The sequence below is a fragment of the Prionailurus viverrinus genome, chromosome F1 (assembly GCF_022837055.1).
Source record: "Prionailurus viverrinus isolate Anna chromosome F1, UM_Priviv_1.0, whole genome shotgun sequence".
NCBI classification, from domain to species: Eukaryota; Metazoa; Chordata; class Mammalia; order Carnivora; family Felidae; genus Prionailurus; species Prionailurus viverrinus.
In genome coordinates, this window is record NC_062577.1 from 52,704,764 (window position 1) to 52,723,295 (window position 18,532).

General features: G+C 38.7%; 1 protein-coding gene across 3 annotated transcripts in view; it reads right to left on the bottom strand.

The window, feature by feature from the left end:
• The window catches only part of GPATCH2 (G-patch domain containing 2), a 174,213-nt gene that overhangs the window by 34,170 nt on the left and 121,511 nt on the right, over positions 1-18,532 (bottom strand). For all 3 annotated transcript variants that reach the window (XM_047840305.1, XM_047840307.1, XM_047840306.1), the window contains exons 7-8: positions 14,750-14,789; positions 7,190-7,260 (exon numbers count right to left, since the gene is read on the bottom strand). In XM_047840305.1, coding sequence (XP_047696261.1) covers positions 7,190-7,260; positions 14,750-14,789 — 111 coding nt within the window. The remainder of the gene's footprint in view (positions 1-7,189; positions 7,261-14,749; positions 14,790-18,532) is intronic.

Sequence of the window (18,532 nt, forward strand, 5' to 3'; positions counted from 1 at the left end):
TTGTGCCTCAGAAGAATAAATGACAAAAATCATGTAAGTAAAGAATCAGAATAGATTAAAGAAAAAAAAGATACCAGATCTAAAAGGAAAGTCCCTGATATGATCAAACTAATTCAATAAAATTGCTGATAATTTTTGTCTATCAATCCTTTTGTATGGATTCTTAGAATTACAGGGGTACCTGGGTGGCTCAGTCGGTTGGGCAGACGACTTTGGCTCAGTTCATGATCTCACAGGTCGAAGGCTCATGAGTTCGAGACCTGCATCGAGCTCTGTGCTGACATCTCAGAGCCTGGAGCCTGCTTCCGATTCTGTGACTCCCTCTCTCTCTCTGCCCCTCCCCTGCTTGCGTTCTGTCTCTCTGTCTCTCTCTCAAAAATAAATAAACATTAAAAAATTTTTAAAAGAATAATAAAGACTAATCATAAGCATAAAGAAGTATATAAAAAAAGCAAGATATTTTCAAGAATGGTACATCATTTAGTATCAGGCATCACTTAATATATGTTTTACTAACTTTTGCTTTGGGAAGCTTTAGAAACAATATGAAAATATGAAATTATTTAATTGGAGTTTTAAATGAGGTGAGGAAAAGAACTTTCTAACTTTGAGAAGTATAAAACTATATTTGACTAATGAACTAAAAAAATGGAAGGCTTGGATACCAAGTCTGGAATTAAAGAGAAAGATATGGGTTGAAGCAAGAAATCTAGATGCCACTAGTGTTTCTATAAAACACTTAGATGTACTGCCCCCAAGGTTGAGCTGAGTGTGTGAATGAGTGTGAATATGTGTGAGTGTGTGTCTCATTTTGGCTAACAATCTACTGCAGGCAATGACCACTCAAAAACTATGCCTGTTAATTATTAAATATTGACAGTGATAGGTAGTAAGCAGTGGTTTTAAAAAATTAAAATTGTGTCTGCTTTCATGTATTTATTTTTTAAAAGAATTTTGTGTTTCCCTAAGTTTTTATTAGTGTTTTCAAAGCTTTTAGGGTATGTAAAAATGACAACACAAAGAAGAGACTCTGAGATGCTCATTCAATGTTAGATGAGGGATAATATACAATAAACTTAAGACTAAATGCCACAGTAAGAAAATGGATAGAGAACTTTTTTAAAGTTTATTTATTTATTTTGTGAGAGAGTATGAGTGGAGGAGGGGCAGAGAGAGAGAGAGAGAGAGACAGAGAGGGAGAAAGAGTATCCCAAGCATGCTCCTTGCTGTCAGCACGGAGCCCAATGAGGGGCTCGACCTCATGCACTGTGATATCATGACATGGGCCAAAACCAAGAGTCAGATGCTTAGTTGATGGAGCCACCCAGGTGCCCCGTGAAAATGGACAGAGAACTCTTCAGAAATAGAAGGACGGCTAGAAAATAAAACCTCACAGACTAATGACACGGAAATGTCAGATGGGAATAATCAAAAATATATAAGCAACACGGATGAATGCAAGACAGGAAACCATTAACCTCAAGCACTGCGAGGCAAAATCTTGGTGGATCACAGCAAATGAATATAAGAGGATAATGTTATGGTGAAAAATTTTCACACCACTCAGTGTCTGATACACCTGCTCCAGGATAAGGGCTTCCCCCCAGGGAATAAAAAATGGAACCAGCAAACTAAAAGGAAGATGAGTGGCACTAATATTGCTTGAATCAATGAGATTATATCATACCTCTGTTTATAATTTGAGTTTAAGTTAGTTTACATTATATCTATGTTAAGAATGAGTCCCAAGTTTGATGCCAGGACCCATTAAGTATCATGACTGAGAAGATGGAGAATGTTAACGATGTTTACAACAAACGCAGGAGCAAAGAAAACACATTTGTATTTCATTAATAACTCTGTGGATATGATTAATGGCATGTTATGCCGAGCACTGCTGATGGCGGCTGAAGCTCGGGAGCGATGGGTGAAGAGTGGGAAGCCAGTTGGGGAACCCAGAGGAACACTGCCCTTTCGGGAGGAAGAAGCGCAGGATACCGTGACAGAGTCCACTGCTGATGAGGTAGGGCTTCCTGAGAGAACTGACTGGAATTATTGAAGTACGTTGGTTGTTCAAAGGAGACTTTGATAGGTTGTCACCTCTTGGGTACTGTTAGCCATAAAAGAAGTCTCAGAGTTGGAAGAGACACAACTGCCCTGTGCCCATCACCGACTGAAAGAGCCTAGATGAACAGTAAAGTGTATGTGGCCAAAAAAAAAAAAAAAAAAGAGACATAGGGTAAACTGGATGCCTGGAACACTACCGAATCGCATTATACCCCTCTATGGAGGTCTTGAAGATTCTCCTGCGGAGCTAAGGGCGAGAGGTAGTACACCCCACGGGCGACAGCCATCACTGCATGGCCCTGGATTCATTCAGGGCATCCGCGAGGACTGCCCACCCGAGGAGCCTGCCTCAGAATCTCAGCTTTGAGTCATTAACGACAGACCACTTGTGCATTTATCTTTTCGTACCTGCCTGCTATGTTTTGCGAGGAAATGATCCTAAAATTTATTGATTTAATGCCTTGCAGTTCTCTCTTCTAACCTTTATATTTTCCACAAGTTGAGAAAGGAAAGTGCAGTCAGTCATCCAAAAGGGGTAAGAAAAGTCAAGACGACATTAAAAATACTAGAAAGAAAATGGCTTTCAAGAAAGAAACGGAGAAAAAACACATATAAATAAGGAAGGTGAAGAATTTTGTGCCTTGCGCTTAATAAAACTGGTAACAAAAATTAAACTTGAGTGAGTCTTTCTCTCCTTGGGCTGATTTCACCTTTACAAACTGCCGCGTGCAGAGCGTAAATGTTACTCTTAGAAACACAAGAAAATATACTGCATCCACAAAACAAGACACGGAGGATATATGAAATGAATGTTCAAGGAAACAAGGTGAGCTCTTGGAAATGAAAAGTGTAAGGGAATTTTTTTTTTTAATCAATAAAAGGTTTGGGATATAACATTGATAAAATTGCCCAGAAATCTTTGAAGACAACAATATATAAAAGAGAAGTTAAGAAAAATTGGAGGATCGTTGGAGGGCACTCCAACATCCAAATCGCAAGAGAGCAGAGAAAATGGAAACCATCTAGAACTACAGGCACTAGAGTAATGCCTTCAAAATCCTGGGGCAAAAATGGTTCTCAAATCAGAATTCAATTATCAGCTGAATCAATCAGTGTAAGACTAGAATAAACAGATTTTCAGACACACAAAGTCCCACAGATTTAACCACGACTGTTCTCTTTCTCAGAAAGCTCAGGAGAAATCATGGCCTGGGACCCAGGGAACAGGGAAATCCCATGTTGGAGAGTCGAGGGAAATCCCCAGGGCGGTAACGAAGAGAGATCACAGGATATCAGCTGTGCAGCAGGTCCAGACGGCAAACAGTTCAGAATCGATTGAGAAATGAACAGCTCCAAGAGGGATGCCACCACGAAACAGAACTGAGAGGAACCACACTGCCTTGTGGTGGTTGATGAACTGGGGTGAGGCACACAGAAAACAAAGCAATGGAAAACAAGACAGCTATCTCCGTGACAACAGGAAAATTATACATCTATGAATAATATTTACATACATAATCACATTAATGCAAACAATGAATATTGATTTGGTCGGACGATTATGATATAGCTGCTAGAGACAGAGAAATGAAGATACTGTGTGTGTGTGTGTGTGTGTGTGCGCGCGCGCGTGTGTAAGGCATACAGCAGGAAGTCAGTAGGTAGTATCAAACTAAGAACTTCAAGAAATAGTAATATAAGCATGTAATTTAGGTTGATACTAGAAGAAATGGCTAAAAGGGTTGAACGTGTTTTCTTCTGCAGGGTAAACTCGGACAACAGGGAAGGACAGGTCTCGGGCCTGCTGTCCGTTGTTATAAGTCTTATAGAATGATTTGACATTCTAAACTAGGTACAAGAAAAATATAATAAAAACATAACATTTAACAAGTGCTTAGGAAACACGCATGTGGAAGTAACAATACCACACTTGGAAAGAAAATGGCCTTCAAGAAAGAAACATGGAAAAATACATATAAATAAGCTAACATCTGAGCTCTTCCATTTTAAATGCCTTACTCATCTATTACTCATCTATTTAAATGCATTGACTCATCTATTTCTCACAACAATGTTATGGGGCAGGTACTACCATCTTCTCTGTTTCACAGATAAGTAAACCGAGGGACAGAGAGGTTAAGGATTTTGCTCAGGATCACCCAGCTGGTGAGTGGAGAAGTGGGAACAAGAAGGCAGGCCCTCTAACTGTAGAGGCCCCTCTGTGGACTCAATCAGAGCACTTTACTGCTGCGGATTCAATTTTAAATTCATTCTACGAGTATTTTATGTAACGAATAATTTTTTTACATCATTTTCTTAGCTTGCTTCCATATATATTTTTTTAAGTTTATTTATTTATTTTTGAGAGAGAGAGAGAGAGAGAGAGAGAGAGCGCACAAGTGGGGGAGGGACAGAGAGAGGGAGACAGAGAATCCAAGCAGACTCCAGGCTCTCAGCTGTCAGCACACAACGCAACGAGGGGCTCGAACCCATGAACCAGGGGATCATGACCTGAGCCGAAGTCGGACGCTTAACCGACTGAGCCACCCAGGCGCCCCTGTAATGAATATTTATTGTCCACGCATCAGGCATTGTTTTTGGTATTGGGGATACACCAGTATGAAAAGCAAAGGCCTGCCCTCATGAAGCTTAAAGAGAAGGGGAACAGGGACAATCAGGAGACAGATTAAGCAGAGTCTAATGGTCCCCGTGGACAGAGCTTTTTTCACACTGGGGAGACAGACTTGACGGAGATGGGAAGCTCTAAAGATAGCTGCAGGGAGAGGGAACAAACAGCACGTGCTAGGGCCCTGAGGCTTGAGTGGGGTCCATGTGCTAGGGGGACAGGAAGCTGGGGAAACAGGATGAAGACCACCGTGCAGGAGTAGAAGAGTAAGACTAAGTAAAGTGGGAGAAGATGACAGGGAGGAAGCAACGAAGGGCTGGGCCTGATCACAGATGGCCTTGATGGCCAACATAAAGACTTTGAAATGATATGGAAAGCCAAGGGGAGATTTTATTTAAAATTTCTTAGAGAAGATCTTCATTGAGGTGTAGTTGACATAAGCAAAATGCACAGTTAAATGTACAATTGGATAAGCTCTGACATAGATATATACATGTGAAACCATCCTCACAGTCGAGACAACAAAGATACTCATCACCCCAACAGTTTCTTTATGCCCTCTGGTAACCTTCTCTCCAGTGCCTCCCTGGCCCTCGTCCCATGCCCATGCAACGACTCATCTGCTTCCTGCCAGGTTAACATGCCTTGATGCCCACTATTTTAGATTGTCTTTTGAAAAGCCTCGTGAATCACACATCATTGTTATTATCACTTTATATAGACAAGGGTTGTTTAAATTTACCTAAATCTTTACCAGTTTATTGGCTCTGCATTCATTCTTGCATCTCAGACTTTCCTTGGGAGATCCCTTTTTGGAAACACATCTTTTAAAAATTCTTCTAGCCAAGGTCTGTTGGTAGTAAATGTCCTTCATTTTTGAACATCTGAAAATGTGTTTACTTCAAGTTCACACAGGAAAGATGTTCTTCTAGGTTGTCAGTCTATGTTCACTTAGTCCACTGTGTTCTAGTTTCATTGTTGCTACCAAGAAATCTGATAGATAGCTGGAATTCCTTAGAAGACAATTTATCCTTTCTTTCTGGATTCTTTTCAGATCTTCTCTTATTTTTGGTGTACTACAGCATATACTACCAGGTATGGGTTTATGTTTATTTATTCCACTTGGTATTAGTTGTGCTTTCTGTATGTGCAGCTGTGAATCTGTAACATTTGTCAGTTTGGGGAATTCTTAGCCAGTATCTCTTTAAATATCATGCTTTTTTTTTTCCTTTTTTTAGCATTTTTATATTCTTTATCAAAGACTCTGATTAAACATATCTTAGACTTTTTTTCTGTGTCTCTTAACCACTCTTCATTTTTCCAACTCCTTGTGTTTTTATGCTATATTCTGGTCTATTTCATGGACATATCTCCATTTCACTGATTACCTCTTTAATAATCATATTTCTCATTTCTGATGATTATCTGGCTTTTATTAAACTTTGCCTATTAATGCCAATAGTGATCTGCTGCCTGCTCATTTTATTTCCATAAATATTTCATCCATAGTTATTTATAATTGATACATGTACCTTTTATCCTGATTATGGTTATAATTTTAGGATCTCACATTCTTAGGGGTAAGTGTATTGGTTTTACTTTGACTATCACTGATGGTCAACTTACATGTTTGACAGTTCTTGACTGCCTAAATTAGGCAAGCTAGTGGGTTCTCAGTTGAGTTTAATTTGTACAACGTTGTACTTTAAAGCTGTATTGCTTGCTTGGGAAAGTTAAACACAGCAGCTAGTGCACTAGCAATGGGAAGTCATGGAGGCAATGGTCTGCGGTCAGTTATCTTGTTAAAATTTGAGCAAGTGTAAATCTAAGGGTGGTAGTTCTGATCAATATTCCGATTGCCATTTTCATCTAAATAAAAATTTAGCCTTCAGAAACAACACATGCAAAATTTGAAAATGTACATCTGAAACAATCAACTGAAAATAATAATAATTCTGTTAAAGGGGAAAAAATAACACTGACTCAGCAATATAAAATGAACAAGAATCTAGAAGCACATCTTAAAAACAACATATTTTCTATATATTCATGTATATATTATTAGTATAAAAACACATGTTGCTTCTCAGAAGGTCTAAGTACCATTTAAGTTTGGGGAAAAAGACTAATTCTTCTTTTTTAAATTAAAAAATAAAATGATTATTGTAAATCCTGACCTAATATTCATCAGTTATGAGAAACAGAAACTTTCTTTTCTTTTTAAACTTCATTCTTTATTTTTTACCAGCTTTAAAAAATATAGAAATAAAATGATGTCTCTCTATTCATTGCTAGTAATCTTGAAATATATTCTAATAAACGATGCATAAAATATTTCAAACTCTTTGGGACCAGAGTCAACCCAACTGTAACTCAGCCCATTCCTATTGGTATGCAAAACAAAACAAAACAAAATGAGAGAGAGAGAGAGAGAGAGAGAGAGAGAGAGAGAGAGAGACATATGATCAGAAATAGAAGTGATTTTGAATTGCTTACCTGCTGGCTGTTTTCACAGAACAGTTTTTCTTGTGTCCTCTTTCAGCTCGGTTATCTCTCAGAAGCTGATGCTACATAACGTGTCAAGACAAAGTTGTAGAAACAAAAATATTTTCATTATATTATTTTTAAGTAGAAAAAGTTCTCATTCAAAGGGACACTATTTGTTCACTTGCAGTGCTTTTCTTCCCCGCCCCCCTCCCCTCCCACTGGTTTCTCTCAAAACAAAGACCGTGATTTTTGCTAGGGACGCCATGGCCACTCTTGTAAAACTGTTAGTAAGAGTTGGCAGTCCAGTGTTTCCCGGCAGCAAAATCGCTCTTAGAGCCACTTCATTACAGTCCACAACCAGAGGTTCTAGAACTCAGCTCTAACCCTGGTTCTCTGGAGTTGTCTTGGTTAAAGGAACCTAACCTCTCTTGCCAATGGCCTCTGCCATTGCGTTCAAGTGTGAATTTTTTGAGACTTTGTCATTTATGCTGACATAAAAGATCTAATACTATTTTCTCTGTATCTACTGGCCTAACATGGTAAAGAAACACACTTAAAACATTCTTTTTCAAAGAAATTATTGGCTTGGAAATATATAATTAGAAAGTATGTATATGTATTTGATCGCCTCCTCAAAATGCTTCACCATCCACTTCCTTTCACACTTGCTTTACCCTAACTAATTGGAAAGAAAAAAAAAAAACAGAATAGTCAATACTCTTTACTATGTGTTCACTCAAACTGTAGCTTATCTTATTTATGCAGAAATATAATTATACACAAGGCTGGGCCAAAAAGAAGTTGCATAGCATATTAGAAATGAACCCTAACACACAGCAGAAATCTTGGAAGTAATAATGCAGGATAGGTCTACGTTCTAATCCCAGCTGTGCCAGTAACTAACAAGTTACCAGGTTTTAACAACAGATTTACCACTTACAAACTGTGTAATCTCAGACCAAGTACTTAACCTCCACGTCCATCCGTAAAATGGGAGATAATAATAGTATCTACCTGTAGGGCCACTGTGAATGTCAAACAAGATAAACCATGCGAAATGCTTCGCACCATGACCAAAACATAAGTGCTGAGAAAATGGTTCAAATGCTACCATTATGATTATGATTAATGAATCTGGGTGTCAGTGGGTATTGTCTGACCAGGATCAATACCTTTTGATAAAAAAATGCTGTGAACTATTTAATGACATTATTTAGAATCAGTTATAAAGACAGCCATCTTCGAGAAGGAATATAACTTAATTAGATCACCAAGAACAGGAATGTCTTAACTAAGCGTATCTTAAAACTCTCTTAAATACCTACTTCTTTCCTTCCCCACTACCACCTTCCTAGTCCAGACTATCATTGTCTCTTGCTTGCAGCGGCCTCCCTGACTCCAGACTCGCTCCCATCCAATTCATTCTCCACACTGCAGCCAGTAATTCTAAAATTAGATCTGGCTACATTACTCTCTGCAGATAAACCCCCAAGTCTTGTACAAGGCTTCCATGGCCATTCATAACTTGATTACATTTCTAAACTCCTAATTTATCACGCTTCCTCCTACTTCCAACCTAACCTTCTTACTTCTTCTTTTTAAAAACTTTAATTCCAGCTAACACGCAGGTTAAATATTAGTATCGGGTATACAATATAGTGATTTGACAATTCTACGTGCTCATTGTGCTAAGTGTACTTACTCTTAATCCCCTGGTCTATTTCACCCATCCTTCCACCCACCTCTCCTCTGGTGATGGTCACTAACCCCCTGCTTTCGAAATTACATATCCTGGTCACCCTGAGCCTGTTAGACTGGGGTGTGTCCCACATTCTTGCTCACCTGTGGCCCTTGGCTTCCGTTATGCATTGTGCTTGCACCTCCAAGGTCCAGCACAATGTCTAGAACATTTTTAGTGCTCAATAAATATTTGTTGAATGAATGAATGATTGAATAAGTGAGATAAAGATATAGGGAGTGAGATCTAGTATCTGATAGGTAGTGAAGCTAGAGCTCATTATTACTACTTACAGAAAATGGCAACAACCATTTATCTTAAGTCCATTAATCTGAAAGTGTTTCAATTTAGAAACACTTCGTACCATGAAAACTAAATTGTTTCTGAAAATAAAAATAATTAATTACTTTGGCATTTCTAAGTCTAGTGCCTTTAAAAATATATATATACAAACCAACATTTGTGACACAGATAGCTAGAGGTGAGATGATAAAATCTCTACCTCCACCTGAAATGAATAGTAGTTAACTAACTTTTCTAATTCTAAGATAAAAGACAGATATGTGCACACTCTTCCTGAAATTGGTGTGAAAGCAGTGAAAACAAAGAACTCAAAATCCCCAACACAACAGTCTGGAATAAGAAAAGAATGCTACAGTTCAGTTTTGAAAATGCAACAGTAATGGCCCAAATAAATATTAGACTGTCCTAGTAGGTCTGGATAGTTCTCAGAGAGGGTACCATCTGGATCAGCTTAAACAAGCTAGCACCTTCTGTGAACTCTGATGTTAGAGCTCTTCCTATGAGATTTATATGAGAATTTCTTTTCTTCCTCAAGTGTATAGTTTTGATGGGCTTTGTGTATAAAAAGAGACACACACTGGAATTATTTAATACAATACTCCTATGTTAAAAAGCCATCACAAATTTTCTCACTGTATCAGCACAACTCTAATTCTGGGTATATCTTTTGCAACTTTAAAATCAACCTCAGATAGGGGTGCCTGGGTGGCTCAGTGGGGTTAAGCTTTGGCTCAGGCCACGATCTCGTGGTTTGTGGGTTTGAGCCCCACATTGGGCTCTGTGCTGACAGCTCGGAGCCTGGAGCCTGTTTTGGATTCTGTGTCTCCCTCTCTCTCTGCCCCTCCCCTGCTTGTGCTCTGTCTCTCTTCTCTCTCAAAAATAAACATTAAAAACATTTTTAAATCAAACTCAGATAAAAAAATATAAACTCAGATCTATGGGTCATGAATCTCATAAGTGAATATGGGAGTCTAGATCTTTTAAGGGGCAAAGATGAAAAAATCCAGAATGTTATTAGAATAGAAAGTATATATTTGTATTTGAGAGCTTCTCAACACATTTCTGCTATGCCCCAAAGAACAAGAGAAAGGATGGAAGAGTGGGGTGGGCTAGGGGGCGGAATCAGGTCATGAATTCAAGATAAAAGACACAGGGTCCTTGAGCTCTAATAAGTAAGAGTAGATCCTCAGGGTTTTTTGAGAAATTCCTCCCTCTCCTTACTGATAATTCTTCTGTTTCCTTGGACTACTATCAGTGTCACAAGTGAGGTCAATTTTCAGGATTCTGACTCGACAACGTCAACTCTGATTAATAACAGAACTTCTGAATATGGTGCGAAGTGCTTCTTACCTTCCAACTTTCAGATTGCTGGACTTAGGCCAGACGGAGACACAATTCCCTGATTAGTGACCTGCAGATGTATATTAAAGAATGACTCGCATAAGAATTATGTTAAAATTCATTAACACAAAACCTAGTACAACGTGAGGTTTCCGAAAGGTGCACAATTTTTAAAACTGCTGAACTAAACCAGGAAGGGAAGTGTTCCTCGTGGATGATGGTTCTCACTGTGAGAAAGGGAGCTGGGAACTGCCGCGGCTATTCATGATATTTTTACGGGCTTCGCTACAAATTTCAAATCTCTAGCACAAGAGAAGAAGCCAAGAGAAGTCTTCTTCCACAGCAATCCTCTCTTTACCACCTGATATTCAGAGGCGCTCAAGAGCATGTGTGTTCCTTGTTAGCAGTCACTTCTCAGTAATTTCTCAAATGTCTACAGAACTTCAAGTCTCGTCACACGTGGGCTCTCAGTGTCCTCACCTTAAAAGGAGAACTAGCACCCAAACTGTGATCTGTGATTCCTGAAGATACTTGTAAATTCAGTCAAAATGTCAAATCATTAGATATTCAAAGAGGAAAAATCAGGATTAAGTCAGATGAAGCAAAACAAACAAAAAAATGATGCTTCATATAGCTGTCGCTCTCTCTTTCCTTCCATTTCTGAACCGACTTTCATATTTCTCTTGAGCCCTTTATAACTGCCCTCTCTGTGGTTCTCTCAAATATTTCACAACATACTGCCATTATTGCTTTGCTGCCCCAGATTAGAACCACCACAAGGGAAAAGCTATGTTGTTTTTCTAAACACCTTCTTTTGTAAGGAGAGAGAGTACCTGACTGATAATGGTTGACAGGTAATAGTCATTTAGTGAATGTGTAATAAAAGAGTGAGAAGTACGCAAGGTGTTAATGATTATGGGATTTAGCCTTAAAGAACAGAAAGACGAATCCTAAGACAGGGGAAGTAGAAAGGGGTGGGATTTAAAAAAAAAAAGCGGGGTTAATGTTATCATTTCTGTAGGTTGAGAAGTTGATGTGGGAAAAATAAAAGGTGATCATGCCTGCTAACAGTAATTCATTCAACAGGGTGAAGGATTTTACCCTCTTTATGGTGTTGCATTTCATCGCTCGCATCTAGGGTTAGCAAAGTTTCCTGCGCTAGAGTTAGATTTGAGTTGAATTAAGAGATTCTTACGCTCAAAATGTAAGTGGTCTGTATGTATATTTGTATACGTACACACAGGTACAGTCATTCCTCATTATTCATGGATTCCATATTTCTGAATTTGCCTATTGGCTAAAATTTATGTGTAATGCTAAGATCAATACTTCCGGCACTTTTGCAGTCCTTCACAAACGTGCACGGTGGTAAAAATTTGGGTCCCCTGTCACACGTTCTCCACTGAGGTCTGACAAGCTGATGCACTGTCTTCTTGTTTCAGCTTTCAGAGTGTAAACGAGTGTCTTTGTTGCAGTCTATTTAGCGCCACGTTTTTTTGCATTGTTCTGCTCTGGTTTTTGATTTCATCATTTAAAATGGTCCTCAGGCAGGGGGCACCTGGGTGGCTCAGTTGGTTAAGTGTCCAACTTCGCTCAGGTCATGATCTCGCAGTTGGTGAGTTCGTGTCCTGGATCGGGCTCTGGGCCGACAGCTCAGAGCCTAGAGCCTGCTTCAGATTCTGTGTCTCCCTCTCCCTCTGCCCCTCACCCGCTCACACTCTGTCTCTCTCTCTCAATAATAAATAAACATTAAAAAAATAAATAAATAAATAAATGGTCGTCAGGTATAGTACGGAAGTGTAGTCAAGTGCTCCCAAGTGCAAGGCTGCGAGGGACCTTACAGAGGAAACACGGCATTAAAGAAGCTTTCATCAGGTATTAAGAATCAATGATACATATTAAATAAGCTATTGTTAAACACAGAACACACATGAAACAAGAAAAGGTCTTGATCAGTAACTGAAAATGTCCTGGCCTCTCATGAAGCCAACCTTGTATTTTCCCTCCAGAGCAGTGTTTCGATATTTGCTACTTTTGTGTTCACATCGACTTTATAGAACATAGTTACTGCAGGTAATAAGAATCTACTGTGTTCATTAATTAATAACCTACATTCAATAATTAATAACTTGAAATTAATAACCTACATTAATTAATAACCTACATCAAAATGTGAAATGATGTATCAGAGTTTAAGCAAAAGGCTGATGCAAAAATTGGTAAAAAAAAAAAAACCCAAAAACAAAAAACATCAGGCAACTTTCTTCTCTGTAGAGAAGGCAAGTTTCTTCTCTATTAGCTATTAGTTGATTCTTTAACTGCAGGAAAAAAAAAAAGCTTGACTGGAAACAACCAGTTATACTGCGAAATAAAATACAACTTTATAACATCACTTTAGTATTTCTAAAGGGTAGAAAAGAAGCTTTAAAAGTTGTATTTGGAGATAATCTATATCCTGATGCGACTTACTACCAGAAGCAGAATCTTCTTGTAAGCTTTGTACACAGAGGGGCATGAACCATGCAGGAAAGCAGGAAGTCTAATTTTTACATTATGAATAATAAGATGAAAACGTCAAAGATATAACTTAGTTTGGTTAATTTCCAAATCTTTAGAAATACTTGTCCTTACTATACTATTAATGTGAGAAATATCTTTTAAAGGGGATAATTGCTCTCATGGAAAAGAGCAAGTTTACAAGCTACCTTTAAACTGAAGTCACATGATATTTTTCTTTAATTAGGTTTCTGTGTATTAGGAAATAAGTATAGTTTATAATGAAGTATTTAGCAACCCCCTTTGAAAAAAATTTTTTTAATGTTTATTTATTTTTGAGACAGAGAGAGACAGAGCACGAGCAGGGAAGGGGCAGAGAGAGAGGGAGACACAGAATGTGAAGCAGGCTCCAGGCTCTGAGCTGTCAGCACAGAGCCTGATGCGGGGCTCGAACTCATGAACTGTGAGATCATGACCCGAGCCGAAGTTGGACGCTTAACCGACTGAGCCACCCAGGCGCCCCTAAAAATTTTTTTAAAGGTGCTTTAAAAAAATTTTTTTAAAGGTGCTTTAAAAAAAATTTTTTTGAGTTTATTTATTTTGAAAGAGACCGTGGGGGAGGGGCAAAGGGAGACAGGAAGAGAGAGAGAATTCCAAGCAGGCTCCGCACTGACAGAACAGAGCCTAATGTAGGGCTTGAACTCACAAACCATGAGATCATGACCTGAGCTGAAGTCAGACGCATAATTGACTGAGCCACCCAGGTGCCCTTATCACCCTCCTTTACGAGCAAAAGGTTGTGTAATATACAACCAACTGTGGACCTACTGGCCAGCTTAAGAAATAAAATATCACAAATATATTAATGTTGTCAATTATCATTACCAACTACAACCCCCTCTTTGTCTACCTACCACCTGTCACAGAAAATGATCCCTGTGGATGTGAGGTTTTACATTCTCATGTATTTAAAGGTATTTTTTACATATCATGTCTTTGACCCACTTAAAAACAACTTCTATAATTCAGAATGAAAAAAAAAAAACTCAACAAGGATGCAAAGTCTAAAATGCATAAGCTTTAAAACTCATCAAAGCCTTAAGCCCTAAATTGCCTTAGCACACTGCAGAGAGAAGATGAATACATTCAAGGGAAAAAGAAAGTTAAGTACTTATTTTATATGTAAAGTTAACTGAAATGAATGCCAAGTTTTTTGTTACGGTGACCAATCGCTGTGCTGCCATGTTTTATTAAGCAATAAAAAAAGAAATCTCACTTAAAAATATGACATAAACTTGTAAGAAACTATCACGACCTTCTGAACTTCAGAAGTAAAAATATTCTCGTTTGCTGATCTTATGTCGGCTGCAAATCAACTTTTTAAGCATGTATCTTGATACCTTAACTTCGTGAAAAACAAATATAAATGGTAGAGTCCTATAAACAAGTGAACCCCAGAGCCTTTCCATGGGGGGGACATATGTGACTGAGGAACGTGGTGGTAAGCACTCTGATGTTTACCAAGCATCATTCATTTGGTCAGTGTCTTAAGCACTGGCACGATTAACTCCTTTTTAAATAAGCTGGGATTTATATCTTTTATTATAGAGCTGATCCATGACCTTGAAGGGAGATCTAGAAATATTTGAAAGAGACTAAGTAACTTCTCTTTGGATTACAATGCTCCTTACCTGGCCATGGTCTGTCTTAGTGCCAGGGCTAAACCAATGGCTGTAGAGGAAAGAGAAAAGGAGTTAGCATGAACCTAACTACAAGCGCATGCTCTCACATAATCAATCTGCATGCGCTTTAAGAAACGTATTCACCACCAACAACGGAGCCTTAAATATGCTTTATTTTAATGGATATTTCATGTAATTCTAGACTTACACCAATTTTGACAGAATTGTAAGAGTGCTCATAACCCAGTAATTTTCAATTTAATAAGCAAACTCAGTTAGAATTACATTTCCATTTAATTATGTTAACATAAACTGCTGGGACTGTATCCATTTTATGAATCAATTCTGGTTATAAAATCTTCAAATGCTATCATTTACCACAACTTAATTATAGCATCGTTACAACAAATTATGACTTCTGGATTGCTGGAGTTTTAAAAAACATTAAAAATACAAGAATATTATATCCTCTGGCTATGCCCCCAGGAACAATCACGCAAAGCCCTCGAATCATGTGAATTCTGGAGCATCAGCTGAAGGTACCTTGAACCTATTCCTTCCATTGTGATAACAACTTGGGCTCTGGCTGTTGTCAATGACAACATTCAAAATATAGGAGTCCCTGCACAGTTGAGCCTTCCCTCCTCCCGCTGTCCTTGCCCTGCATGGTCCACCTATATTGTTTCGGCTGCTCCTTGGATCCTTAATACTTGACCCATCTGCTGACACCTTCTCAATGGGAGTGGTTATTAGCTATGTGCCCAGTCCTTTGGCAGTATTCAGCATCAAAACTACTTGTAAACACCAAGGAACAGGAAATCGAGAGAAATTTTAGTGGCAAATAAGCCACTAAAAGCCCACAGGGAACAACACCAATATTAATGCTATTTGTTTTTTTTTCGAGAACAATAATATTGGGTATTTTTATGTACCAAGTACTCTTTAGAAACATGACATGTATTATTTCTTACCCTCGTCAAAACCTTACAAGGTCATTCTCATGTTCCAGATGCAGAAATGAGACATTAGGCTACTTGCCCACAGTGTGCGTTCAGAGGACAAGACACTTCTATTACAAAGGGCACGTTTCCTTAGACTTCTATGTAATCTCTAGCCTCTGTGGTACTAACACCTGGGAATAAACAGCCTCTACATTCGTAGGAGTTGTCTATGCTCTTCCTGGAACATTTTTTAAGCTCAAAGACAGTGATGCTCTTTGGCAGGTCATTCTACTTTGACGTGGAAATGGACACTCATTGGTATCTGTAAATGACATCTGGATTAATTACCAACTAGAAGCAAATTATTTATTGCAGTTATCTGGACAACTTGACTAATGCATTTCCCCTCTGTTATGGACTATGCCTTTACATGACCAATGTATGATTTACTAAATCACGATGTGTAAGTGAATCCATTCAGAGTTCAAGACAGACCAACAGATTTAGCATAACAGAGCAAAACTATCCATTGTTATGTTTTTAGATTACACACTATAATTAACTTTTGAGAAACAACCACTGTTTATGTTTTAGTATAGTATCAGAGAATATCCACAATGATCTGAAATGAAAAGGCTATTAAAATACTCCTTCCTTTTCCAACTAGTTATTATCCGTGAGGCTGGATTTGCTTCATGTGCTTTACCAAAACAAGATTACCACAAGCTGAAAGTGGAAGCAGCAACGAATCTAAACTGTCATCTATGAAGCCAGACATTAAAGCGATTTGTGCAAACAATGGCACATTCTCACTAATTTGTTTTGGGGGGAGGATCGTTAATTTTCATAAAAACATACTATTTGTATTAACATGTAATGGGCTTCCTGTATGTATTTTTAAGTGTTTATTCATTTTTGTGAAAGAGAATGTCAGCAGGAGATGGGGAGAGAGAGAGGGGTACAGAGGATCCAAAGTGGGCTCTGAGCTGACAGCAGCGAGCCCTATGGGCGACTCAAACTCATGACCGCGAGATCATGACCTGAGCCAAAGTCAGACGCTTATCCGCTTGAGCCACCCAGGCGCCCCTTTTAGTAAATACGTAAATACCTCAAATATTCCTTTTGTTACAAAGCAAGTCTTCATCTAGCTAGTTCACTAGCTCAGTGAACAGCAGTCCCATCCTTCCAGTGGACAACTCAATTCAGCTTGGATACCTTTCTCTTTCACATTCAAAACTTGCAGCAAGTTGCAAGTTTTCTTGTACCTACTAACTCTAATCCATTTATCATACTGCACAGCTAGAGTGATGCTGGAGCTAATTCTTGAATATTTAGTTATTCACACCCTTACCTCAAGCAAACAAATAAATAAACACAAGTGAACCAAAGTCTGAAGTGGCTTTGGACTGCTCCTAGGAGAAAGAATCCCTAAATGGCCCCCGACGCTTAGCATTGTGTCTTTGCCCAACGTTTCACTCAGTAATCCCTCCTTCTCTCACATTCTGTGCTCACTCGCTAGCCTTCCCTTACACTGCCTGAACAGACAGTAATTCTCTCTGCTTGAAATGCTCTTCTCATCCCCATTCACTTGGATCTTCGAGGTCCCATCTGAAGCTTGTAGTATGTAAGGAAGCCTTCCCTAGCTAGAAGTCTAGTTGCAATTTGTTTTTATTTATTTAATAAAAAGTTTTAATGTTTATTTATTTTTGAGAGAGACAGACACAGAGCGTGAGCAGGGGAGGGGAAAAAAGAGAGGGAGACACAGAATCTCAAGCAGACTCCAGGCTCTGAGCTGTCAGCACAGAGCCCGATGTGGGGCTCAAACTCATGAATTGCAAGATCATGACCTGAGCTGAGTCGGATGTTTAATGGGCTGAGCTGAGTCAGATGTTTAACTGACTGAGGCACTGACAGGTGCCCCTAAAATTATTTTTTAAAAAGTTATCTTTTAGAGTACTTAGCTCACTAACAATGTGTTTGTGTGTTAGTGTCTAGATACACATTTATGTGTGTGCTTCCTGATTAATGTCTGTTACCTCAGTTAGGCTGTGCCAGGAGAACAGTGATGAGCACATAGTAGGCCCTCACAGATATTTTCTGAATGAATAAGTAAATGAATGACTTGAGATACAGGGCAGAGTTTTAACAACTAGAGGTACCATGTCACTCTATGAAACGGGAAGAATAACAGCACTGGCCTACATGGTCTTTAGGATTCTTTTGGGTTCTCATGTTTTGTGGACCAGATGACCAGGAAGTAAAAATATCCCTCATTCATATATTTTTCTCTGGAACTAAATGTCAATTGTAAAACAATGCCCAAGAGAGCCTTCTAGAACTTCATCTCTTTTATTAAACTACAAATGTAAATCCAGCCTGGTGTGGTTGCTAAATCATGGGTTTTAGAATCAGAAAGATCGAAGTTTGAATACTCTGGCACTCACTAGCTGGGTGAACTCTGACAAATTACTTTTATTTTTTGAGTCTTGGAGCAATAAATGATCTATAAGAGAACTATGCATTTGGTTATTCAGGTGATCTAAATGTATTTCTCATATATATTTGGTCTTCTTCCATGATTCCTGGCTCACAGCTCCCCAAACCCTTGGAATTTCCAAAGCATTGAGAGTGAAAAATTGTTATATTAATGAGGTGGCTTTTGGACCCCGCCTAAGGATGGGAGCTAATTGTCAAGGGAACCAACCTTGGATTGGATCTTTCCAATCCAAGAAGTTGGATCTTTCAGTCCCAATTCCTGACCTCTGGGGCAGGGAGAAGGCTGGAGGTTGAATCCTTCCCCAAGGCCAATGATTGAATCAATCACGCCTATGTAATAAAGCCTCCATAAAAA